We start from the raw sequence: 25,367 nt of genomic DNA, 5'->3' as shown, positions 1-25,367 counted from the left end.
AAAGCCAAGTCTCCATGCTCTGGAGCAGACTTTATGTCTGACAAGAAGCAGTTCAGCTCCTCTGTGCCTCCAACAACCTATTTGTAAAAGGGTAGCAGCACTCCCCACCCACTTCAGGGCAGGCTGAGAGGGAAGGCATGAAGATTTGTAGAGAAATTCCTAAAAGAATTTAAGAGACTAATATTTTAGGATTTTGTCGCCCTGTGACTAGATGGGGTGGTCATTCAGTGCAGTTTTGTTTTCTCATGGAAGCAGTAAAATTTATAGTTTCTGGTACTAAAACTCAGCACTTGCAAGATTGGATGATGGGTTTCTCCAGCCAACTTTGCTGTTCCTGATAATATCCCTGTTTATAAATGCCTGCTCCTGCCTCACCATCAGGTGCACAGTGCAAGTCGGCTGCCTTTAACCTGACACACCCTCATAAAACCTGGGCTGCTGTTCAAATCCAAATCCAACTCGACATCGTAAGCTGAACCATCAAGAGGAAAATGCCAGCTGTAAAACTTGTGGAGTTCCAGCTTCTCGGAGGCTGCAACATTCCATGTTCCAACTGCTTGCTGAGGTCAGGAACGCAAAATGAGCCAATGAGGATTTTTATCAAATGCACCACCAGTTCTCTGGCATGGATTCATCCTCTTTACTCACAGAGGGCAAAGCCTCACTGAAGGAGCATTGTCACCCCTGTTTTCTGCTTCTTATCTGGGGACACCAATTTCATATCCTGGTTCTGAACAGACCTCCAGCATTGTAAAATGTGTCCTGTATTTCAGAACAGGCTCCCCAGGGAATGGTCACGGCCCCAAGGCTGCCACAGCCCCAGAGGGTTTGGACACTGCTCTCAGGCACAGGGTGGGATTCAAGAGTTCTTTCAAGAATCCTATTCAAGAGTCCATGAATGTAATACATTAAATTTCTAGTCTGGTTGAAAATACCTACTGGAAAATGAAAGGTTACTCTTTGTGAGGTGCCCCACCAGTCAGGTGTTTTAAGGGAGGACAGAAGCCATGGGATATGCAGTATCACTGCAACATTCACCTCTCTGTAAGGTTTTAGGGAGGAAGAACCTGTCCCCTGAATTAAGAGTGTGTTAATTACATGTATCTGAGCTTCTGCTGCCACCCAGGCTCAGCAGGATTTGTTGCTCTGAGCTGTGAGGGAAAGCTGACTCCTCATGCCACATGCAGGGCACACCAGGAGCCTGCTGGGACAAGCCTCTCCTCTTCCTCAGCCAGGAGATGATCACAGGGAGGCATCACCCAGCTCTGCCCACACAGGCACTGACACGTGGGGGTGTTGTCTGGGTCCTTTGGGCAGACTTTAGAAGAAGCCAAACAGACTGGACTTCAAGACTCTACAGCATCAGGGCACTCAGATAATGCACAGAATGGGTGATAAACTGGGGGTGAGGGTAAAAATGCATTTATTGTTAACTGAAATAACAAGAGAACTGTTTTTTTTCTTACAGGGAGGTCTCCATAACACTACTAAAAAGAACTTCTCTCCCTAAGTAAACTAAAAAAAAAAATATTCTAAAAGTAGCAAACTAAAATTTTATTTCTTTACATTATCAGTAAGAAAAAAAAAGTTATAAAAAGGAAAAAAGTGTTCTAAAAAAAAGAAAAAAAAGTGTTATAAAAGTTTTGTTCTAATTTTTATTACTCCTAGTTACTGCTAATAAAATTTTCTTTATCCCCTTTAAAGTTTTAAGCCTACTTTACCTTTCTCCTAACACTACCTCACAACAAGAAGTAAATACACTAGCAATTAACCAACACTAAACCCACCACACTCATTAGTACATTAACCAAAAAATCTCAAAATTAACAGAAGATTAAACTCTTCCCCAGAGAAAGAAAAGTCAGCATGGTTTCCACAAAACCCCTGGGGAAAAGCTCGTGTCCCCAGAGACAACCACACAGGCAAAGAAAAAATCATCACTTTTGAATGATTCTCTCGGTATCCATCCCTCATCTCAGCTCCATGACAGAGGTTTTCCTTCACCCACATTTGAGTCCTTCCAAGATTTGTTAATTCTGTTTCCTTGCCTGGCAATATACCACCTGTGTTATATACAGTACATCTTGCTTTTTTTTGGGATTCATAAAGGAAAACCAACAAACTTTAAATTGCAATAGAAATATTATCTTCAGATTGCTTCACCGTTGCCTCAGCAGCATTTGCAGCCCATCTTCAGTGAGGGCAAGGCTGACATGAGCACATCAATCTCTCTTTTTTTTTTTTTTTTTTTTTTTTTTTTTTTTTTTTTTTTTGCCCTGTAGGTCTGCAAATACCAACTACTCCCAGGCAGCTGGTGAGAAAGGAGTTGCTGTGTTGAGTCAGAACCTGCAAGCCCAGGCACTGAGCAGGAATGTTATAAATCTGTGCCATTTATAGAGTTATGTGTGTTTGTCTGAGGTCAGGGTGGGGTACAGCTGGTTACCTGGGACTGGGAATGTTGGGATAGCCCAGATTGTCTCTTTGGGAAGCAGCATGCAGAGAGACTTTGGCCAAGGCAGCTGCAGTAGACAAACCACTCAAGGATTCTGTGAGAGCCATGAAGAGCAGAGTTTAGCACCGGGTAGCACTGAGTTTCACAGTTCATCTGGTCATTTCTCAGAACACATTTATTACACCCCTACTCCAGATGATGAATTTTTATCTTAAGGTTCCCCCCAGGAAAGGAAACCAAGACACATGAGATCTGGGAAATGATAACAGAGGGTGCAGTCACAGTGCATCCTAGGCCTGAGAGGATGCTGGGCTGAGTAATCTGTATATAAATAAAAGAGAAAAGGTCATTTTGAGGGAAGATGTTCATGAAGTAAAAATGGTTTATGAGTAGTAGAAATAAATAATCCTTGCAAACCACTGGAGGTGATACAAACCAGCTGGGATGAGCAGACAATGGGACACAAAGCAGATTTTTCTACAGAGACCCAAGAAACTGTAACTCCCTCCCTGCCATCCTATCCCAACCCTGTGATTTACACACACTTCTAGCTCAGGAAAAAAAAAATTCTACTGGGTTTTGTAAGTCTATAATAAAGGGCACATTTTTCTTACACTGAACAAAAAGGTTTGTTTCAAAGCCTTTAAGCCTTATGTTGGGGTAAACTTTCCATAGGGCAAGTAATTCTAATCATATTTGGAATAAATGTGATTTAAAAGAGGAGAAGTTTGATCTGGGGAAGAGTGTCAGGCAGTGGAATGTGAGTTAGTCTAACAGACTGCTTCTGATGCCCTCTGCCTGCCTCAGGAAAACCATGTCCAACAGTTCATTGCTTAATGAAATGTCATCAGGTGGCCTCAAACAGATCAACTTCCTAAGATAACAAAAAACCCTGAGGTATTCCTTCATCTCGTGTCTTTCATAAATTTGGAAGAGCAGAACTGGAAGCATACAGAAACGTGCTCCTTCTGCCCTTGAGAAAAGCTGGCACTGCTGGGTCTGAGGGTAGGAAATTCAATGCCAGCCACGTTCACTCGGTATTCTGGGATCTCCCAAGCAGAACTGCACCATCCCTGCTGTGCCCAGGCAAAAAACCTGCCATTAATTAATCTGTAAAAGCAGTCCCTAGATGCTACCCAGACACGGAAAACACACCCAAAACTATTCCCAGATAGCCTCAAGAATGTCTGAGATGCCTCTGCCAAGGTATTTAAGGGTATAATTAGACAGACCTTTTAGAAATTAAAGGTGATGAAGTTGTAATGAATGAAATTTTCTTTTAAGTGAGGTTTAGAGAATATAATGGATGAGGCACAGAAAGAGTTGGGGAAGGAAAATCATCCCGGGAAAGTCCAGTTGTCCTGGAGAAACAATAAATACAGATGAACAGCACTACATTCACTCCAAATTTTCTTACAAAAAACATTCTTTCTTACATCTTCTTACAAAATTTGCTGTTGCCATTTGCTACACAGCAAAATGTTTTATTTATGCTCTGTATTTCCTACAGGAAAACATTGAGAATTGCACCGAATGTCATTGGGAGGAATGATGTAATTGGATATAGCATGAAGGATCACTGTTCCTATTGCATTTACCTGTGACTAAACTTTCTAATCATGCCCACTACATTGCTGATGATGAGCTCGCTGTGAAACACAGATTTTAAAACAATTCCTGCCATTTTAAAACAACTCCTCAACCTTCACTATTTCCTTTTTCCAGCCATGGAACTGTGTCATACAGACTCAGAACACATTTTTATTAATCTGTGCTAGGAAAAAAACCCTGGTCACATCCAAATCTGGGTGTGTACTGCCAGAGTTATAAAGGCATGACTGCAAGGTGATACACAGATCACTGCGTGGGAAAGCCCCCACTTTCAGCAGATCAGTAAACAGGTCAGCAGCAGTAAACAGGTCAGGAATTCAGGATTTGAGGGAAAAATGAGATTATATAGCAAAGGAAGACAGCTTATCGCCATTCCCATGCAAGTACTGGGATAGTATGTCTTCCTTCTGTATTGTGACGGGTTTTTTGTTATAAATCAATGGATGATTGTTTTTCTTTTAGGATTTGTAATAGTCATTATGAAGTTATTTTGTAAATATAGTGTGATTTTTTTAAATTTTTGTGAGAGTGTTTATGGGTGTTATTAGATTTTAATTATTTGGTTAAAATATAACAGAAATTATAGTGGTCTTTGTGTTAGTGTTCAGTATACTTGTAATATTAATTGTTTTATTATGATGCATTAGACTGTAAGTTAGTTTTGGTTGTTTATTGTTGATATATTTTATTTAAAGGATATGAGGTGTTGGACTAAAGTTTTTAAGTGGTACTAAGAAAACCAGCATGCAAGCAACACAAGGTCTGGATTTTTCTAGTTCCACATGAAAGAGCAGTGGGGTGAGGAATGGGAAAAAGAAGCTGTTTGAGGGTTTCTGTCTCACATCAGGTGTGTATGACGGCATTAGCCCTTCATGTGACTAAATCTCTTTTCTCCCTTGAAACAGAAGCTTTGGCCAGGATATGGGTGCCAGCTGCGCACACAGATGCAGCTGTTACAAATAAACTTGTTTTAATAGGTGGGAGTGGTGATGGGTAAATTGTGTCGGGTGGGTTGTAGGTAATTGCCAATTGATGTAACCAATTGTTAATATAATGAATTGTTAAATTGTTAATGTAGTGAGTGGCTGTGAGTTACTGTTAGTTAAGTAAGTGCGCATAGTTGTCATAAAGTTTAATATGTACCATGAGTTAAGTGTTTGTGCATAGTTGCCAATAAGGGGGAGGAGGGCAGGTGCATCGGAGAGCGACATCATCAGTCCAACCTGCTATTGGAGAAACAGTCCAACCAATGGTGCCTCGAAGTTCAGGAATGATTGGCCAGAAATGCACCATCTTATAAACCAATCAAAGACCAGAAAAGGAGCCAATCAACGAGAGGATCAAGAACGCACCAATCAACAGCCTCCAGAGACTATAACAACCCCGGGTGCTGGCCACCCGGGGTCTTTCCGCGGACTTTGTTGCCAAGGAAATACCCTGTGCCTGTGCACAGCTACTGTTGCGAATTGTTACTCTCTGGCTTGCCGCTGAGGTCCTGGGCTTATCCTGGGACCTCGTCCTCGGTTGTCTGTGATTTTAATAAACAGGCCCAAATTTTTTTAACATATTCCGGCTCTGATTCGCCTGTTTTTAACACCGCTCCCCCAGCACATCCCAGCTGTTCAAAGAGGGAACAGAGCCACTGCCTTCAGGTCTCCTGGGACTGTTGGGACAGTGATACCAAGCTCCACATGTACAGTCCCCCAAGACAAAATCGCATGAAAGCCAGACTATGCAAAAATGAGGGCTAGAGTTAACCTCCAAAAGTATGAAAAAAGGTTTTTCATATCTGAAAAGTCTCCAAATTCTGCAAGCCTTAACAAAGTTCTTGACTAATATTAATAAATACAAGATCACTTATCAGCAAAATAACTTTGGTAGTGACCCCCACTGGGAACTGCTTTTAATTTTCATCTGCTTATTTATTCAGAAGTATGTGGTACAGTTTAGCATCTCAGGACTAACCTCGTGCATTTCCTGTTTCATAAATACAGAAACCTGTTCCCTGAGACAAGACACAAACCCCCAAATAGCTCAAACATCCTTCCAAGCAGTTATAGAACAGCAAGATTCCCTCCAAGCCTCCTTTTTTTGAGGCTGAGCCCTGTATCTCCCTCAACTGCTCATTGTCAAATGTCTGCTCCAGATCCTACCCAAGCTCCGTTCCATTCTCTGACTGACCATGCAGAAGGACCTCAATGTCTTTCTAATAGCGAGGAACCCAAAAACAACTCAGGAATCTGAGGTGCCTCAGCAGCCCCAGCAGAGAGGGCTGAGAACTGCCCTGCTCTTGCTGACCACACAAGTGATGCTGCAGGGCCAGCTGGCAATGGCCTGCTTTGCCAGACGGACACATGCCACCTCACATTCAGCTGCTGTCAACCACACCCCCAGATCCTTTTCCACACATCAGCTTTCCAGATGAAATTCCCAGCACTCACAGACACCAGGACTGGGAAGGTTTTTATGTCATTGGAGCTGAGAATGCTGATGGGACATTGAACACATCCAGGTCTGCAACTTGCTTAGGCTATCACAGTTGGAACAGGAGACGCCAGGACGAAGACTCATGGGCTGTGAAACTTCAGTTGGCAAAACAAATCACAACAAATCCTACAGGTGATGAAAAGGCCACACTGCCTCACAACCAGCTGATCCACGAGTCGCCAACTATTTGGGCAGCGGAGCAGACTTGGTGGCAGGTGTGGGCTCTCCCTGGCATCCAGGGGATCTGCTGTCCCACCTCTGTCCCCTGCCAGCCTGCTCACTGCTGGGGCTCCAGAGCAGAACAGGCCTCGCCACTCGCTGCTCAGCCACGGCTCACACAGCACTGTGTCACCCACATTGATCTGTGACAAAATTCAGTCCCAGCAGAAGTTAATCCCGTCCCCTCCAAAGAAGCCACCACTGCAACATCACCGCATGTTTGGGGATGGCATCACCATCACCGATTCTTATGGTTCATGTTTATTTTACTCAGTTCTATTCGGTTGATTGTTAAAAGTGGCAATTTTCTGTTATCCCCCATGTTCTCCCTAAGTTGGTTTCTCCCTAAGTTGCACCCTCCTTCCCAACTGTCCCTCAAAGAATGTCCTCCCTTCCTTCCAGACCCTTCCCTGCCTCTCAAGGCAACCTGGCCCCTTTGCCCTGTCTATCGAGGCAACCTGGCCCCTTTGCCATGTCTGTCAACCTAAATCCTATCCATTGCTCTAGAATGTTCCCTGTCCCTCACCGCCAGGACCAAGCCCAGATCGAACCCTCTCTCCTCCCCTTACCCTGATTTGTGGCAGCCCTGAAAACCACACCTTAAGTGTTGCTCATCTCTTGTGTCATTGTGTCCACCCCCTGTTTTGACAAGTTCTAAAAACCCTTGCACAGCTGTACTCGAGGCTCTGCTTGCCTGTGTTCCCTTCAGCTCTCCTCTCCTGTCGACCCTACCCTCGTCCTGCCCAATAGACCCGCTGGACTTCACACCGCAGCAGAGCCTCTCCTGCCTCCTTCATCCCATCCTCGTCACACCTCCAGGGGTCTCCAGTGCTGGGCACTTGGCTCAGAGGTTCTGGCTCAGGCTATACCCTAAGCCGGGCAGTTCCCCACTCTTGCCATTGCCCCCAGACCATCTGCGAGCTAGCCTGGGCCCCAGAGGACAGTGACACCCAGTCCCCACAGATCAGAGCTGGCCGTGTCACAGTGGCCTCAGTGACATCATCACCCCGGCCCAACCCTTCAAATGTGGCTGCACGTCAACACCACCCTCAGAGTCAAGGAGAGGATCGCCGAGAAGGAGCTTGCCCGAGGCTGCTCAAGCACCAGGGTAAGTGACACAGCTCACACACAGCTCACACCTCTCTCTTCCCTCAGGCTTGGTGCACCAAGTGTCAGGAGGAGAAATGTCTGCAGTGCTGCGCGGGAGACGCTCCAGGCATGCGCCATCAGCCTCTTCTGGATCCAACATGGCACAGCCAGAAACTGTCCCCAAGGAAAAAGGTGACAGCAGAAGCCTCCCTCCCCACAGCTCCCCGTCACTGGCACAGGGCGTTCCGGGGTAGTCAGTGAGGAGCCAAGAACGATGCCAGGCCGAGGCAGGAGCTCCCCGGCCTGGCTGGGCTCTGGGCACTTGCTGGGGCACCCACGCCTCACCTGCTCTGCCCTTCAGCCAGCATGGCCCACAACCAGCGGGGCCCTGGGGCTGATCCTGCACGGACACTTGCCCGGCCCCACAGACGTGCTCAAGCCTCATGGGGACTTGCTCTGTCTCCAGCGTGCATGCTGTGCCACCAGACCCAGGCGGACACCGACATCTGCGGGGACAAGAGAGTGAAGTTCAAGCTCTGTGTCCACACCTACTGCCAGGTGAATTCTCTTGGGGAGGTTTCACCTGGCAGGAGGTGTGGGCACAGCATTCTGCCCACAAGGGCCCTGCCTTCCTGACCTAACAAGCTCCAGAACTTCCCTGCCTTCTTGCAGATCCTCGCCAGTGGCCTTTACCCACGAGAGGACACTGGAAACTTTCTTGTTGCGGACACCAGGCGTATCATCGGGGAGGCAGCCAAGAAGGTGGGGACGACCTGGCAGGAGCAGGCAGCTTTGCACCACAAGAGGCTTGGGCAGCTCATCCTGCTCCCCAGCAAAGAAGCCCCAGGCCCAGCTCACACAGGAGCCTCGTGTGCAGGCGCCTCTGGGGGCTCTGAGCTGGCACTGCCCACATCGCACTCCCTGTCTGCAGATGCAGACCGGCCACAGAGCCCCAGCCCTGACACTCAGGGGGTTGCTCTGCTCTTTCCAGAGCTGCTTCGTCTGCTCCAACATGGGGGCCACCATCACCTGCTGTGAGACGGGCTGTGACCGCACCTTCCACCTGCCCTGTGCCCCAGACGGCCAATGTGTCACCCAGTACTTTGGGGCCTACAGGTAAGTGTTGCTCATCCTCACCTTGGGAGCCCCTGTGTTTGTCTCCAGGCCCTTTCCACCCTGGAAGTCACACAAGGGAGGAGCCCATGGTTGCCAGCAACCTGCCACACACAGGGGCAGAACCCACACAGGGGCTGGGGCTCCCTCACGGCTCCTGCTCCCACATCGCCAGCACAGCCCAAGGACTCTGCACTTCCCCCTGCCCTCACCCATCTCCTCATCTTCCTCACAGGTCCTTCTGCTGGGAGCACCGCCCACAGCAGGCACTGCAGCCACGTCCCAGCCAGGACACCACCTGCAGCATCTGCCTGGACCCCGTGGAAGACAAAATCTCGTACAAAACCATGGGGTGCCCCGCGTGCCAAGACGCCCGCTTCCACCGGCACTGCATCCGGAGACTGGCTCTGCACGCTGGCACTGGCTTCCGATGCCCGTGCTGCCTGAAGCAAGAGCCATTCCTAACAGAAATGCTCATCATGGGCATCCGACTCTCTAAGAGGTTGGCTTTCCTCCTCCCATCTCACAAGGCGGCAGGCACAAGCACTGTGCCAGCCTAGGGACTGCCCCAGCAGGCCTGGCCGCCTTCTGGCCCCATGCCTCTTGCCCTCAGCTCCACCGAGCCGCTGCAAACGGGACAGGCAGGGATCTGCCGGATGAGGGCTCAGCTGGGCTCAACTCTTTCCCCTCCTTCTCTGGCAGACCCCCATCGTGGCAGAGTGACCAAGAGGTCGGACCCTCCTCAGATCAGAGGCACGGCCGCTGCGATGCCTCAAGGTGCCTTTGTTTGCGAGGCAGGGAGCACGTGGAGGCAAACGGGTAAGCTGCCAAAGCACCAATGCAGGGACCTGAAGGGGATCTGCTCCCCACGGGCTCAGCGATGTTCAACTAAGAACAAGGGCTCGGCCATGGGCATGGCCATCCCTTGCTGTGTCCCTTTGTCCTCGCAACCTCCTTGCTCCTCCAGACCCTGGCAACTGTGGCTGTGCAGCTCCTGCGCTGCTGAGGGCACCCACCAACTCTGCTCCTCTTTGGAGAGCACCACCTGCTCCTGGGAGTGCAGCACCTGTGCTGCCGCGGGCACCGGTAGGCATCAAAGCATTTCCTGCCACACAATGCAGACAGGGGCCAGGATGGGCCTGACAGCAGGACCTTCAGCACATGGCTTGGCTCCAGGAGGGCTTCTGGATACCTCAGTGGCCTCTCCTGCCTGCAGCCTGGGGGCTCTCCTGACGACCTTCCTGCTGCCCCTCTTTGCAGCTTCCTCTGGCAAATCAGAGCTTGTGAGCCCCAAAACTTCCAGTCAGGAACTGGCTGCACTGTCCCAGAGCATGGTGCTCCTCAAGAGTAGCTCCTCCATCAGCCCTCGACAGGCCTTGAAGTGGCACTACGCTGAGGAAGAAACACCATCATGGACAATGTACAGCTCTCCTGCAAAACGTCGCAGCGTCGAGGATGGGCCAGCACACAGTGCTGACACCTGCGAGCCCAGCACTTCCAGCCAGGCTGCAGCACAGCTGGCCCAGGGAGAGTTTCCTGTCAAGACCAGCAGCTCTTCCTCTTGCCCTCGGCAGGCCTTCAAACGGGCCTACCCAGAGGAAGACAATGACTTTGGGATATCACACGGCCCACCCGCAAAACGCCGCAGGATTGACAATGGGCTGGCCCAGAGTGCCCATGAAAGCGGCCCCAGCACTTCCAGACAGGCAGTGTCGGGGCTGTCTCAGGGCACTCTGGCTGCCAACAGCCAAGCAGCACGGCCCCGATGTCCATACAGGCCTCCGTGGATCATCCACACATCCACAATGGACAACCGCTCCCAGCCCGGGCCAGTTCGCATGAGACACGTCTGGCGGCAACAACGGCGGGCAAAAAAGCCCTACAGCCGGCCACAATAACAACAGCACAAGCTGTCAGCCAGCCCAAAGCCCCCATCACCCTTAGCCACCAAAGACAGAAAGATAGATAGATAGATAGATAGATTAGATAAATAGATAGATAGATAGGTAAGTATATAGGGACGTAGAGAGATAGAACAATGAACACACAGATTCATAGGTACATAGATACAGAGATAAGAAATAAAGTTGTTTTACACTATGAGAACCCACACACCTTTTCCAGTCATTTTCCTCAGCCTGCCTCCAAGCTTCTCTTAGTGGAATGAACAGGGATCTACGTCCCCAGGGTTGCCAGCACCTTCCAGTGTGCCAGCTGCCCTTCCCAGCTGCCCAGCACCATGGCCGTGCCCTTCAGGCCTTGCTGGCCCTGAGAGGCTGCTGTCAGCGGCCCTGCAGGGCAGTGCCCGGCTCCTGTGCAATGTTCACACCCAGAGCATGGCTGCACCCGCAGCTTCTGCCTTGCCAGCAGGCCCTGTCCAGGCCCCAGCACCCCGGCATGTCCTGGGCACCATCAGCACCACAGCCAGGCTGCTGCTGATGCTGCTGCAACAAATATCACAGTTGGCACAGATGACAGGACAAAGTCTCGTGGGCTGAGACACTTTAATCAGCAAAACAGATCACAACAAATCTTACAGATTATGAAAAGGCCACACTGCCTCACAACCAGCTGTTCCACGAGTCGCCAACTATTTGGGCAGCGGAGCAGACTTGGTGGCGGCTGTGGGCTCTCCCTGGGATCCGGGGGATCTGCTGTCCCACCTGTGTCCCCTGCCAGCCTGCTCACTGCTCACTGCTGGGGCTCCAGAGCAGAACAGGCCTCGCCACTCGCTGCTCAGCCACGGCTCACACAGCACTGTGTCACCCACATTGATCTGTGACAAAATTCAGTCCCAGCAGAAGTTAATCCCGTCCCCTCCAAAGAAGCCACCACTGCAACATCACCGCATGTTTGGGGATGGCATCACCATCACCGATTCTTATGGTTCATGTTTATTTTACTCAGTTCTATTCGGTTGATTGTTAAAAGTGGCAATTTTCTGTTATCCCCCATGTTCTCCCTAAGTTGGTTTCTCCCTAAGTTGCACCCTCCTTCCCAACTGTCCCTCAAAGAATGTCCTCCCTTCCTTCCAGACCCTTCCCTGCCTCTCAAGGCAACCTGGCCCCTTTGCCCTGTCTATCGAGGCAACCTGGCCCCTTTGCCCTGTCTGTCAACCTAAATCCTATCCATTGCTCTAGAATGTTCCCTGTCCCTCACCGCCAGGACCAAGCCCAGATCGAACCCTCTCTCCTCCCCTTACCCTGATTTGTGGCAGCCCTGAAAACCACACCTTAAGTGTTGCTCATCTCTTGTGTCATTGTGTCCACCCCCTGTTTTGACAAGTTCTAAAAACCCTTGCACAGCTGTACTCGAGGCTCTGCTTGCCTGTGTTCCCTTCAGCTCTCCTCTCCTGTCGACCCTACCCTCGTCCTGCCCAATAGACCCGCTGGACTTCACACCGCAGCAGAGCCTCTCCTGCCTCCTTCATCCCATCCTCGTCACACCTCCAGGGGTCTCCAGTGCTGGGCACTTGGCTCAGAGGTTCTGGCTCAGGCTATACCCTAAGCCGGGCAGTTCCCCACTCTTGCCATTGCCCCCAGACCATCTGCGAGCTAGCCTGGGCCCCAGAGGACAGTGACACCCAGTCCCCACAGATCAGAGCTGGCCGTGTCACAGTGGCCTCAGTGACATCATCACCCCGGCCCAACCCTTCAAATGTGGCTGCACGTCAACACCACCCTCAGAGTCAAGGAGAGGATCGCCGAGAAGGAGCTTGCCCGAGGCTGCTCAAGCACCAGGGTAAGTGACACAGCTCACACACAGCTCACGCCTCTCTCTTCCCTCAGGCTTGGTGCACCAAGTGTCAGGAGGAGAAATGTCTGCAGTGCTGCGCGGGAGACGCTCCAGGCATGCGCCATCAGCCTCTTCTGGATCCAACATGGCACAGCCAGAAACTGTCCCCAAGGAAAAAGGTGACAGCAGAAGCCTCCCTCCCCACAGCTCCCCGTCACTGGCACAGGGCGTTCCGGGGTAGTCAGTGAGGAGCCAAGAACGATGCCAGGCCGAGGCAGGAGCTCCCCGGCCCGGCTGGGCTCTGGGCACTTGCTGGGGCACCCACGCCTCACCTGCTCTGCCCTTCAGCCAGCATGGCCCACAACCAGCGGGGCCCTGGGGCTGATCCTGCACGGACACTTGCCCGGCCCCACAGACGTGCTCAAGCCTCATGGGGACTTGCTCTGTCTCCAGCGTGCATGCTGTGCCACCAGACCCAGGCGGACACCGACATCTGCGGGGACAAGAGAGTGAAGTTCAAGCTCTGTGTCCACACCTACTGCCAGGTGAATTCTCTTGGGGAGGTTTCACCTGGCAGGAGGTGTGGGCACAGCATTCTGCCCACAAGGGCCCTGCCTTCCTGACCTAACAAGCTCCAGAACTTCCCTGCCTTCTTGCAGATCCTCGCCAGTGGCCTTTACCCACGAGAGGACACTGGAAACTTTCTTGTTGCGGACACCAGGCGTATCATCGGGGAGGCAGCCAAGAAGGTGGGGACGACCTGGCAGGAGCAGGCAGCTTTGCACCACAAGAGGCTTGGGCAGCTCATCCTGCTCCCCAGCAAAGAAGCCCCAGGCCCAGCTCACACAGGAGCCTCGTGTGCAGGCGCCTCTGGGGGCTCTGAGCTGGCACTGCCCACATCGCACTCCCTGTCTGCAGATGCAGACCGGCCACAGAGCCCCAGCCCTGACACTCAGGGGGTTGCTCTGCTCTTTCCAGAGCTGCTTCGTCTGCTCCAACATGGGGGCCACCATCACCTGCTGTGAGACGGGCTGTGACCGCACCTTCCACCTGCCCTGTGCCCCAGACGGCCAATGTGTCACCCAGTACTTTGGGGCCTACAGGTAAGTGTTGCTCATCCTCACCTTGGGAGCCCCTGTGTTTGTCTCCAGGCCCTTTCCACCCTGGAAGTCACACAAGGGAGGAGCCCATGGTTGCCAGCAACCTGCCACACACAGGGGCAGAACCCACACGGGGGCTGGGGCTCCCTCACGGCTCCTGCTCCCACATCGCCAGCACAGCCCAAGGACTCTGCACTTCCCCCTGCCCTCACCCATCTCCTCATCTTCCTCACAGGTCCTTCTGCTGGGAGCACCGCCCACAGCAGGCACTGCAGCCACGTCCCAGCCAGGACACCACCTGCAGCATCTGCCTGGACCCCGTGGAAGACAAAATCTCGTACAAAACCATGGGGTGCCCCGCGTGCCAAGACGCCCGCTTCCACCGGCACTGCATCCGGAGACTGGCTCTGCACGCTGGCACTGGCTTCCGATGCCCGTGCTGCCTGAAGCAAGAGCCATTCCTAACAGAAATGCTCATCATGGGCATCCGACTCTCTAAGAGGTTGGCTTTCCTCCTCCCATCTCACAAGGCGGCAGGCACAAGCACTGTGCCAGCCTAGGGACTGCCCCAGCAGGCCTGGCCGCCTTCTGGCCCCATGCCTCTTGCCCTCAGCTCCACCGAGCCGCTGCAAACGGGACAGGCAGGGATCTGCCGGATGAGGGCTCAGCTGGGCTCAACTCTTTCCCCTCCTTCTCTGGCAGACCCCCATCGTGGCAGAGTGACCAAGAGGTCGGACCCTCCTCAGATCAGAGGCACGGCCGCTGCGATGCCTCAAGGTGCCTTTGTTTGCGAGGCAGGGAGCACGTGGAGGCAAACGGGTAAGCTGCCAAAGCACCAATGCAGGGACCTGAAGGGGATCTGCTCCCCACGGGCTCAGCGATGTTCAACTAAGAACAAGGGCTCGGCCATGGGCATGGCCATCCCTTGCTGTGTCCCTTTGTCCTCGCAACCTCCTTGCTCCTCCAGACCCTGGCAACTGTGGCTGTGCAGCTCCTGCGCTGCTGAGGGCACCCACCAACTCTGCTCCTCTTTGGAGAGCACCACCTGCTCCTGGGAGTGCAGCACCTGTGCTGCCGCGGGCACCGGTAGGCATCAAAGCATTTCCTGCCACACAATGCAGACAGGGGCCAGGATGGGCCTGACAGCAGGACCTTCAGCACATGGCTTGGCTCCAGGAGGGCTTCTGGATACCTCAGTGGCCTCTCCTGCCTGCAGCCTGGGGGCTCTCCTGACGACCTTCCTGCTGCCCCTCTTTGCAGCTTCCTCTGGCAAATCAGAGCTTGTGAGCCCCAAAACTTCCAGTCAGGAACTGGCTGCACTGTCCCAAAGCACGGTGCTCCTCAAGAGTAGCTCCTCCATCAGCCCTCGACAGGCCTTGAAGTGGCACTACGCTGAGGAAGAAACACCATCGTGGACAATGTACAGCTCTCCTGCAAAACGTCGCAGCGTCGAGGATGGGCCAGCACACAGTGCTGACACCTGCGAGCCCAGCACTTCCAGCCAGGCTGCAGCACAGCTGTCCCAGGGAGAGTTTCCTGTCAAGACCAGCAGCTCTTCCTCTTGCCCTCGGCAGGCCTTCAAACGGGCCTACCCAGAGGAAGACAATGACTCTGGGATATCACACGGCCCACCCGCAAAACGCCGCAGGATTGACAATGGGCTGGCCCAGAGTGCCCATGAAAGCGGCCCCAGCACTTCCAGACAGGCAGTGTCGGGGCTGTCTCAGGGCACTCTGGCTGCCAACAGCCAAGCAGCACGGCCCCGATGTCCATACAGGCCTCCGTGGATCATCCACACATCCACAATGGACAACCGCTCCCAGCCCGGGCCAGTTCGCATGAGACACGTCTGGCGGCAACAACGGCGGGCAAAAAAGCCCTACAGCCGGCCACAATAACAACAGCACAAGCTGTCAGCCAGCCCAAAGCCCCCATCACCCTTAGCCACCAAAGACAGAAAGATAGATAGATAGATAGATAGATAGATTAGATAAATAGATAGATAGATAGGTAAGTATATAGGGACGTAGAGAGATAGAACAATGAACACACAGATTCATAGGTACATAGATACAGAGATAAGAAATAAAGTTGTTTTACACTATGAGAACCCACACACCTTTTCCAGTCATTTTCCTCAGCCTGCCTCCAAGCTTCTCTTAGTGGAATGAACAGGGATCTACGTCCCCAGGGTTGCCAGCACCTTCCAGTGTGCCAGCTGCCCTTCCCAGCTGCCCAGCACCATGGCCGTGCCCTTCAGGCCTTGCTGGCCCTGAGAGGCTGCTGTCAGCGGCCCTGCAGGGCAGTGCCCGGCTCCTGTGCAATGTTCACACCCAGAGCATGGCTGCACCCGCAGCTTCTGCCTTGCCAGCAGGCCCTGTCCAGGCCCCAGCACCCCGGCATGTCCTGGGCACCATCAGCACCACAGCCAGGCTGCTGCTGATGCTGCTGCAACAAATATCACAGTTGGCACAGATGACAGGACAAAATCTCGTGGGCTGAGACACTTTAATCAGCAAAACAGATCACAACAAATCTTAAAGTGATGAGAAGGCCACACTGCCTCACAACCAGCTGCCCCATGAGTGGCAACTCCGAGAGCAGCAGCCACTGCCAGGACCTACTTTCTCTTTTTGCAATGCATCTTCATCACTCTGTGGAACCTCAGTGAGCTGTGCTTCATTTTGCTGAGCTATTCCTGATATTTGTGTTCTCATTACTTATTCTTTTACATACATATTGATCACATCCCCGTTCCTCTGAAACTGCAGGAACACATTCTCCAAAGACCCAAATTTTAGCTCTGTCGAGACAAGGGAGGCCCTCAGGACTCTCTCAGGAAGCACGCAAGGCAGGCACCAGTACTTCTCTAACAGTGCTGGATTTCACCCCAGGCCTTGTTCTCCCTATGTTCAGTAATTTTACTTTCATTTCTGGATTGAAATCTGACGCTGTTGAGCAGGATGGGAACAGAGAACTCCAGATCAGAAAGCTAAGAAAATGAGCTCTCCTTTATTTCAAATGCACCGCTCTATATATAGAGAACATCGAGAAGACTAATTTCATTGGTCTTAGAGTAAAAACGTCACACCATTGGTGTGCAGTGAATGACTCACAGCAGCAGAACATATCCATAAACAATATGAATAACAAAACAGATTAGAGAATTATTTACATTCTTTCCCAACTGTTTCCCAGGCTGTTGCCTGGTTAGAAAACCTTTCTTTTTCTCTCTGAGCTGAGAATATCCACAGAAATCTCACCTGTTTCAGGCACAACAGGGCATGGTATGGTTGCATGGACAGAGCTAGCCCAGTCACAATGAGACAAAGAAAACTGTGCCACATGGGTAAGGACAGACCGAGACACCACCAGCGTTGTTAGCCCTTTTTTTTTGGCTTTAATTTTCTTGCTATTGGTTTAGCGTGTGACCACCCACCAGTCTACTGAAAAACAACACAGGCAGAGAAGTAGATTAAACCAAAATGTTCCTTCTCAAACCCATGTTGTGTCAATTACAAAGTGGTGACTTTCAGCTCAGAAAAAGCCACCCCCATCCATGTCCGAGCACCCTGCGTTCCCTGGCCTCCCACCCCCCATGAGGAGCCTGAAGGCACAAGAGGCCCTTCCTGCCAAGGATGAAGTTCATCCAGGTTGCCTCATGACAAGCTGTACTGCACACCTGTGGACATAAATAGTGGTACCAGTCCTTAGCCCTGTTACATGACCCCACAAAGAGATCCACAAAGAGCAAGGCTGTCCAAAATTACATTCTTTCAGTAGCTCCTTCACTAGCAAGAAGCAGCTGTGCTTGGGGAGGCCACTCTGTTGTCACCTGTTGTCTGTAATGATGCAGGTATGGTCTGCTCTGAACCCAGTGGCTGCACAGGAACACCCACCCCACTTGGCTTTCATCTTGTTTCCATTTTTGTGCTTTCCAAGGTTAACTTCAGAGACTGAGCTGAGACTGCACTGCATGCAAATAACAATCCCTTTGTCACACTGCATTTAACCTTGATGTGAAGGAATTATTCCTATAGATGAGAAGAAGAAATCAAGGACTGCATCAGCAAGGCCATGGCCGTGTTTGTACAGCAACTGCCTGGCATTTATTGCAGTCCAGACAATACAACATGTCCCAATTACATGACTCTGGTCCATGCACACACAGAGCCTCCCCTAGGAACAGTCAGCCTGCTGCAGGGGCACAAACACCAGGATTTTCCCTGTTCTCTTTGAGTTTTCCCTCACAATATTCTGCTACGTAGAAGTTTGCAACTCTTTATGTGTGTTCAGCATCACTTACTCAGGGACTACACCCTGATGGTATTGCTTAGAGGCTTAGAAAAGGAGGAATCATGGTCCTGTCATGCCAGGCACAGGGCACCCCTGCAGAAAGGAATGCTTATTGATGTCTCGAGAACTTTTAGTCCATCAAATGTGGTGGCAGAAAGAATGCCAAGGTGGATTATCCTTGCTCTGTAGAAGGGGAAGGTGCTGGGCTCAGCAGCAGGGCAGTGGCATCTGTCCTGCATGGAGCTGGGTGACTGTCTACAGCTCACTGCAGCTCCTCAAGCACCAGCTCCCCAAGAGTGACCTGGCACTGGCTCACCACTCCCTTCCCTCACCAGAGCAGTTCAAGAAACACAAACTGCTCAGAGGAACTCAGCATTGACTGGTAAACACTGCCCCGCTCCTTGGGCTGGACTGAGCAGCCAAAACTCACTACCTAAAGGAGTTTTTTTTTGAAAACCAGCTGGGAACAAGTGCTCCTCCAGTGGCTTCCTGATGCAGCCCACCAGAGCCCGGGGTAGCTCTTACAACTCTGGTGCTGTGCCAGGAGTAGGGGCCTGCCTCAGTATGGGGACTCACCAGAGGCAGAACCTTTAGAGGCATTTGCTCTACAGTTCCAGACACAGGCCACAACAGGAACCATGCAAAGGAAAAAGGAGAAAGCTCTCTGTCCTGAGGTTGCACAAGGAACAGTTTATTCCAGCTAAAGGGAGCACGATGAAAAACGACCCCCCGGCACCGTTGAGCAAGAGGTTTTGTACAGATACAAGTCAGGGGTGGATACAAACAGCTAACCAATAGGGAATCCTCAGGGGAGGAGTGAGGGGATTACATCAAGTGTCTGGGGCTAGTAGGGGTAGGAGGGTGGAGAGGATGGGTCACATGGGCCAATGGGGCGTCGAGGAATAGGGGAATTCCAAAGGGGTGTTGCAGACAGGGATTGGCCCGAGGTGAGAGTGGCAGGGAAGGTTCAGGAACAAAAGGGGCTGGGTTGCCTTGACAGGCAGGGAAAGAGTTGGGACAAGGGGTGGGGAATGGCATGAGGGACAGCTTTGAGGGAGGGTAAAACCCGAGGGCTAAACCAACTCGGGGGGAACATGGGGGTACAGCAGAACAAATTTAACGAGGACTCAATAAAATACATTCGAACCACAACAGCTTCCTATCCTTGCAAATGACATAACCCCAAATAAAGGATACTTCTCAAACTACCTGCTCCAATAAGGCTTCCCACACACACACATACACAAAGGAATATACAGTTATACGTCTATAATGCAATACAACTAGGAATGTTTTGTTAAATCTAAGTCCTGACCAAAGTTTGTGTATTAAACATACTGAAAAACATGTAAAAGTGTGGATTTTTTTTTTTTCCTGAGTCTCTACAGTTGCTGCTGCAGACACCTGTGATGACAAAGCTGGCCAGTCCCTGTGGGACTCACCCTCATCATTCAAAAAGGGGAGTTTTTATCCTCAGAGAAGGCAGGAGCTGCCACAGCAGAGGTGGCAGAAGGCGTGGAGCACAGGACAATCACTGAAGCTTTCATGGGTTTTGTGATTTCCTCAGCTTTCCTGCCTCCATCAGGGTGGAAATTAATGTTTCTGTTCTACTAACACATTTTTCAGAAATGCTTTTGAAAGACCAAGTAATTAGTATTTAATGATTTCTGATTGTTAAGGATAAAAGATTAAAAACTACTAAGGAATACAGGAATATAGATGTTCTTGTCCCAACACCGATGCATGTAGGGAAGCACTCCTGGGCATCTTCTCCCTCAGTGGTGTTAGGATGACTTCTGAAAGAAAATTATTTGAAAACTCCCACCACATCCACGTGAGCCCAAGCTCCTTCAGCACAACCCTAACTGCCAAATACTTCACTGACCAGGCATTGGCCATCTTGCCAGCAAGAGCCAGATAGAATGCACACCACTGTCATTCCTTCCAGAACATCCAATTTGAGGCATGGTTCTATTCCTTACACAAAACTAGGCTCTAGCACAGTTCATCTGAGGCAGGGCAGCCTCAGTGTCTGCTAGAAATACTTATGGCAGACAGGGAACTGAGTGTTTAGAGGATAATTACTCCCCCTTTCTCATTTCACAGCTTTTCCAAATGACTGTATTAGTTTGAGGATGGGGTCTCCCATGTGTCAGACCCGGGGAAGGTCTGGGAGTTCATCCAAGGTCCAGGACTTTGGTTTGTGCATTGTGCCAAGGGTCAGTACTCTTGAGGGGCTTTCTCTGCAGCCTAAGTCATAGCAGATTGCTAGGATTTGATACAGGAATGAGTAGGAGTTGCTTTCTACACGTATTTGTTTGGACTAGTGCCGATAACAGCCTGGGGATTTTCCAGACAGCACCATCTCTGCTCGGATTTCTCCAAGCAAGCCCGAGCAGAGGGACAGAAAGCTTTGAGGGAAACAACAGCTGAAGAGGATTCCTGATGGTCACCTCTTATGTGCACCACGGTACATTCAGCACGCTGGGCTGCATCAAGGATGAAATGCAAAGCTCAACAGCTTCAACTGGAAATTAAAAACAAAGGAGCAGTCTAACCTCTGGCCTAAGTCCGCTGCTCTTCCTTGAGCCCTGAGCAATCCGACTGCTGTAACTCCCTGTGTTTGACAGGCAAAGCAGAAAGGTTGGACTTGATGATCTTCGAGGTCTTTTACAACCTTAATGATTCCATGAAATCTTACCACTTTCAAGCATTTGGTGATCCTCAAGACCCCTTACAAGCGATGCTCAACACAGAAGCTTCATGAGCTTCCCACCAGGGTACTACAAGGGATTTTTAATCCAGTGATGTTTTTTCCCTTGATTTGCCTGCTGAGGGAATGTTCAGCAAAACACCTCTTTTCACTGCACAGATACAGCAGCTCCAAGTGGTTCAGCCTTGCACTCAGGATGGAAATACGACAGGGAGGTCTAGGGAAAGCAGTTCACAAGTTTAGAGTTCTACTTGAAATTTTGTCTCAAATCTCGACCTTCTGATTTGCTGTACTTTAGTGATGTGAGAAGGAAAGCCCCTTTTTTTCCCCTCTCATCTGTCCCTATGTCCCTGTCAGTCAGAATTGCCACCCTAGAGGTACAGAAATTATTCTAACAGTCCCCTTCACTCAAGATCAGCCACGGCAGTGCACAGCACAAGTTATGCACTGAGACAGCGCCCAGAGCGGAGACTGAAGCTTGTGTCACACCTTGGTGTTAGTAAAGTCCAAGAGCAAGCCTCCAGGAGTTCCCAAACTCCAAAACCTCTCCACCCAGCAGTAAACTCTCAGTTTAAAGCCAAGCTTCTGGCTCCACCTGCTGCTAGAAGGGTGGAAAAGATGAAGAAGCAGCTGCAGACAAAACAAAACAAAACGAAAAATTAAAAAGAACAAAGAAATAACTAAGGCCTGCTTTTCTACTTAGCTCATTCTCCCAACATTGCTGTTAGAAGACAAAACAGAGATTGTTTCATCATGGAAAATTCTAACGGGTTCAAGATGTGCAGCTCTTCACCCGGCCATGACCACCAGGCACTTGGGTCCTATTAAAAATTAGCAAAATAGATAACCTTAGAAAATACTGCCTGATGACACAAATTCATGGGTTTTGTAGCTAAATAGAACCCAGGTCAAGGACAATGTCATACACATGATTCCTAAGATTGCCAGCAGGAAGGGGGGAAGAAAAGGAACCCCAAAACATTTTATGTTTTCCCATCTCCCCCTGTTCGCTGTGTGGCTCTTGCCTCTCAGTGTTTCACGTGGTCCCCTTAAATCTTGGTTTACATTTACCCACAGTGTATTTTTTTCTTTTTATGCCAGTATATATATTTAACGATTTCATGCCAAAACCCACACACTTTCCCCTTGCCAAAGTGCACAGGTGCCAGCACAATTGAGCATTATTTCCACAAACAAAGCTCCCAGTGAAGCCAAGGGCTGCCCTGGGTGCCTCAGGAATGCTGGTTTGGCTCTGGGGTGCTTGGATTACCTCTGTGTGTTTGCACAGCACTGAAGGCAGGGTCACTATTCATTTAGAAAAGCATTTCATATACCTGATTTAAAGAAACATCACAAGTTACTTCACAAAAATATGTGCAAGTGATATGATGGAGACAGATTAAGCCTTTACAGCCAAGTTCTTATAGCAACATTTTGCAGATACATATTTGTGCCTTTAAAAAGTTTCATTGCTATAGAGCTCTTGCTAAAGAAAACTAAGCCCTCTGGATAGGCAATGCAGAGCTCTTTCAAGTGCCATTTTAAAAATAAATGTCAATTACAGCAGAAAAAAAGTAATGCCATTTCCACACTTGCATCTCTACCTAATGCAAACTTAAAAATAAATACACCAGGAAGGCTCAGAAAGGGAATCCTCTGAGATTGCACTTCTCAGTTTTTCACCGCCTACAGTTACGATGCAAAAACCAAACTCATTTCATGAAACATACATTTTCTTTGCACAATCCAGCGTGTGTATTACACTAATTTGTAAATTATTTTCAGTTTCACCTCCTTCAAATTAAAATTTGCTCAGCACCAGCCTTTGGCTGAGCTACCTCCACTTGAGCAATCAGTGGAACAAGTACAAACCCCAGAGCACTGGATTTCTGGCACTCAGCGGGTAAGTGCACTTTAGTTGTCTGCATTTTTTTGGGATAAAAGCCCTGAAGAAATTTTCTAAGGCTAATTAAGATCCCAGACAACAAAAGCACAGGCAAGTTTTACAAGCACGTTAGTCATACAAGCAGCAGAATTTGAGTTTGAGAGGTTCAGGCGGTGTCACTGACAACTGGCCAAATCCCAGTTTAAGATTGCCAGAAGACACAAAAACCACTTTCCATGATAAAGCAAACCCCCAAAACAGACACAGCATTCCCAAGGCAGACAAGCTTTCTGATAGCCTATCATTTTGTCACTTTGCACAGAAGAAGAGGAGCTTTGACATTCCCTTGGCCCATCCAGCTCCACCTCCTAACTCACAAACAGCTGCCAAGACGGTTTTTAGTGTTTCTGAAGTGGAGGTTAGCTGGTGACAGGCTTAGCGTCTTGGAAGAAACATCCTGTATGTGTCTTCACTTCTGAAATAATACATGTAATTTTGTACTTGTTCTGGCATTGAACTGTAATAAACCAAACCATCAAAACCCTCTGTGTGCTCTAGCTCTGGTTCCAGACACACACCCAGGACCTTGACTACTTAAGAGGGCCAAAGAGCTTTCAGGTTAAAACAGAAAACTCAATTACCCCATCATTAAATAAAGGCAATTTAGGATGACTTGTCTTGGGAAAGGCTACACATACTCTTATTTTCATAAGCTTCCAAAAAAATTGGACTCATGAAGCAACTAAAAGACGAATTAAAAGCTCAGAGATTTAACAATGGTGTGCTAAAGAAGAAGAAAAAATTCTCAAGTTCTGAAAAGTCTCGGCCTATTAAAACTGCAACCAGAAAGTGGGTTGGGTAAAATCTGAGCTAAAATTGATCATCATCAGACAGAGAAATATTCTCAGAGAGTACAAATGAGTAAAGCAAATCACAGAATTTTACATACAATTCTTGCTTGTTACACAAATAAAAAAAAAAAGAGGAGGAACAGGTTCAACAAAAAACAAATCCTCCACAATACTGGGCATGAACTACAGGACAGCACCCAAATCATGTGAACTTGACTGGCTCTTCCAAGCTTTAGTGAGGGAATGGGGAAAGCAGGGAATTGCAGAACATCAAGGGCTCTAGAAAATGTTTTCCTCTCGAGGAAAACAAAGAGAATTTTAACCAGAAAAGGAGTAAGAACTGAAAAAGAACAACCACAAACTTTAGGTACGTGGATGGCTGTTGCACAGAAGGGAAATATAATGCTCTGTGGCCTGAGGGGCACAATGGCAGCATGATATAAATGTGTGGCAGGAAATCTGCTGACAGTGAGGACAGAGAAGCACTAAAACACAGACTGGAACCTTCTGTCCCACTGCCCCTTTTAGCAATTAGGCTAACAGTGGCAGAGCTGGGGCAAGGAACAGACCTAAGCATGTCCTTCATCCTTGCCAGCCTTGTAGCTCTAAAAAAAGTCAACTTTTGTACTGCCAAGGGTTTTGGAGGTTTACCTGTTGAGAAAGGTCTCCAGCAAGTGCTGTTTACCCCGTGGTTTCTCTCAGGTATTTCCCTGCTTGCCCATAAGCCAAGCTTGCAGAAACGTCAAGCTTCCCTGGCAACACCTCCCTGCATTTTTTATCTTATTCCTAACATGCAGAAGACCACTCTGCCAAAAGCCAGTGTCCACAAAGAAGACAGGAAAGCCCTGCAGAAATCAATTCTATTGGAACACGAGAAGTTCACCACGCCGGAGCCCTGAAGCTTCTGGAATATTCAGGGTGTACGCAGCTCCTTTTATCTCAAACCCCGAGCCCCAGTGCCCTCCTCTATTGGTTTCTTGGGCCCCTCCCTGGGGGTTCCCCTGTCGAGGGGAAGCCCTTCTGGAGCAGCTCTGTGTCAGGAAAATGAGACACACAGGACTTTTTCAGTCTTCAGCTTCTTGTTTGTTGTTATCTTATCTAAAGTTTTGCACACCGTCTATACCAGACTCTGCACGCTGGCAAAGCACCACAAAAATGGCCAACTATCTCTTGTTACAAGGTCTTTTAAGACTAAGCTATCCAATTAAGAAATGGCACCTAGATTATTTTCCCTTTTAACCCAATAAAGGATCCCTCGAAGCCCACAATGCAGACTTCCTGCCCAATTACAAGACATCACCCAAACCCATGAAGAAGAAGGAAGAACAAGGCAAAGAAGAAGAACCTGCCTCCGCCCTAAAACCTCCATCTTGTTCCCATCTACAATGCAACTAAAAATCCCAAAACCTGAATTTCTCACCCAAGTGACATGCCATACTACTCTCTATAATCTATTTCATACTTTTGTGGACTCTACTCTATCTCGAAGTCTTGGAAGCTTTCTCCATGAATGAGGGTCAAAGTCAGTGCTTCTCTGGGGGTTGGGTCCCCTCAGAGCAGACAGAAATACTCCCTGTGCCCTGGGTTCCCACACTCCTCCTTTCCCTGTTGGCCACGGTCCTGGTGCCTTCCAAATCCCAAAGGATTATTTACCCCTTCACAGTATGAGCATGTGACTTTATTTAACCCCTATGCTCAGCAAAGGGAACATTTTGCACTGTGTGATTAATCGGGGTTTAGTTCAGCTAAAACCAGCTAGGAAAAATGAAAACCTCCAAGTTTCTATGAGGTTTGCTCTTTTTGAAGACTCAGAGTA

At 49.6% G+C, this 25,367-nt stretch overlaps 2 protein-coding genes and 1 long non-coding RNA gene across 4 annotated transcripts; 2 read left to right on the top strand and 1 right to left on the bottom strand.

Annotated features, from left to right (window-relative positions):
• Nucleotides 1–6,507: 6,507 nt before the first annotated feature.
• Nucleotides 6,508–7,751, bottom strand: LOC128791736 (uncharacterized). The gene is made up of 2 exons (XR_008432123.1): nucleotides 7,583–7,751; nucleotides 6,508–6,912 (listed from the first exon to the last, which is right to left on the bottom strand). It is a non-coding gene; the product is annotated as an uncharacterized LOC128791736 (long non-coding RNA).
• Nucleotides 7,752–7,826: 75 nt separating this feature from the next.
• On the top strand, nucleotides 7,827–11,081 carry LOC128791731 (PHD finger protein 7-like). Its single transcript, XM_053949576.1, has 8 exons — nucleotides 7,827–8,050; nucleotides 8,325–8,416; nucleotides 8,531–8,620; nucleotides 8,850–8,974; nucleotides 9,207–9,473; nucleotides 9,674–9,790; nucleotides 9,939–10,057; nucleotides 10,232–11,081. The coding sequence occupies exons 1-8, from the start codon at nucleotides 7,954–7,956 to the stop codon at nucleotides 10,867–10,869; spliced, it is 1,545 nt and encodes a 514-aa protein (XP_053805551.1). The 5' UTR covers nucleotides 7,827–7,953; the 3' UTR covers nucleotides 10,870–11,081.
• Nucleotides 11,082–12,745: 1,664 nt separating this feature from the next.
• Nucleotides 12,746–15,920, top strand: LOC128791730 (PHD finger protein 7-like). 2 transcript variants are annotated; one of them, XM_053949575.1, is made up of 9 exons: nucleotides 12,747–12,885; nucleotides 13,160–13,251; nucleotides 13,366–13,455; nucleotides 13,685–13,809; nucleotides 14,042–14,308; nucleotides 14,509–14,625; nucleotides 14,774–14,892; nucleotides 15,067–15,226; nucleotides 15,381–15,920. In XM_053949575.1, the coding sequence occupies exons 1-9, from the start codon at nucleotides 12,789–12,791 to the stop codon at nucleotides 15,646–15,648; spliced, it is 1,335 nt and encodes a 444-aa protein (XP_053805550.1). In that variant the 5' UTR covers nucleotides 12,747–12,788; the 3' UTR covers nucleotides 15,649–15,920. The 2 variants fall into 2 exon arrangements, with proteins under 2 accessions (XP_053805549.1, XP_053805550.1); XM_053949574.1 differs by having other exon boundaries at nucleotides 12,746–12,885; nucleotides 15,067–15,920.
• The last annotated feature ends 9,447 nt before the right edge of the window (nucleotides 15,921–25,367 follow it).

This window comes from Vidua chalybeata, chromosome 8, assembly GCF_026979565.1.
Source record: "Vidua chalybeata isolate OUT-0048 chromosome 8, bVidCha1 merged haplotype, whole genome shotgun sequence".
NCBI classification, from domain to species: domain Eukaryota; kingdom Metazoa; phylum Chordata; class Aves; order Passeriformes; family Viduidae; genus Vidua; species Vidua chalybeata.
The sequence above is the reverse complement of the archived record's forward strand: the minus strand, read 5'-3'. Positions and strand labels throughout refer to the sequence as shown.

Bases quoted from the DNA above. Each gene is read 5' to 3' on its own strand.
- LOC128791731 (XM_053949576.1), top strand. From the start codon at position 7,954: ATGTCTGCAGTGCTGCGCGGGAGACGCTCCAGGCATGCGCCATCAGCC. The intron at 8,417-8,530 runs GTGAATTCTCTT...GCCTTCTTGCAG, and splicing joins GTGTCCACACCTACTGCCAG to ATCCTCGCCAGTGGCCTTTA. The intron at 8,975-9,206 runs GTAAGTGTTGCT...TCTTCCTCACAG, and splicing joins CAGTACTTTGGGGCCTACAG to GTCCTTCTGCTGGGAGCACC.
- LOC128791730 (XM_053949574.1), top strand. From the start codon at position 12,789: ATGTCTGCAGTGCTGCGCGGGAGACGCTCCAGGCATGCGCCATCAGCC. The intron at 13,810-14,041 runs GTAAGTGTTGCT...TCTTCCTCACAG, and splicing joins CAGTACTTTGGGGCCTACAG to GTCCTTCTGCTGGGAGCACC. The intron at 14,626-14,773 runs GTAAGCTGCCAA...TTGCTCCTCCAG, and splicing joins GAGCACGTGGAGGCAAACGG to ACCCTGGCAACTGTGGCTGT.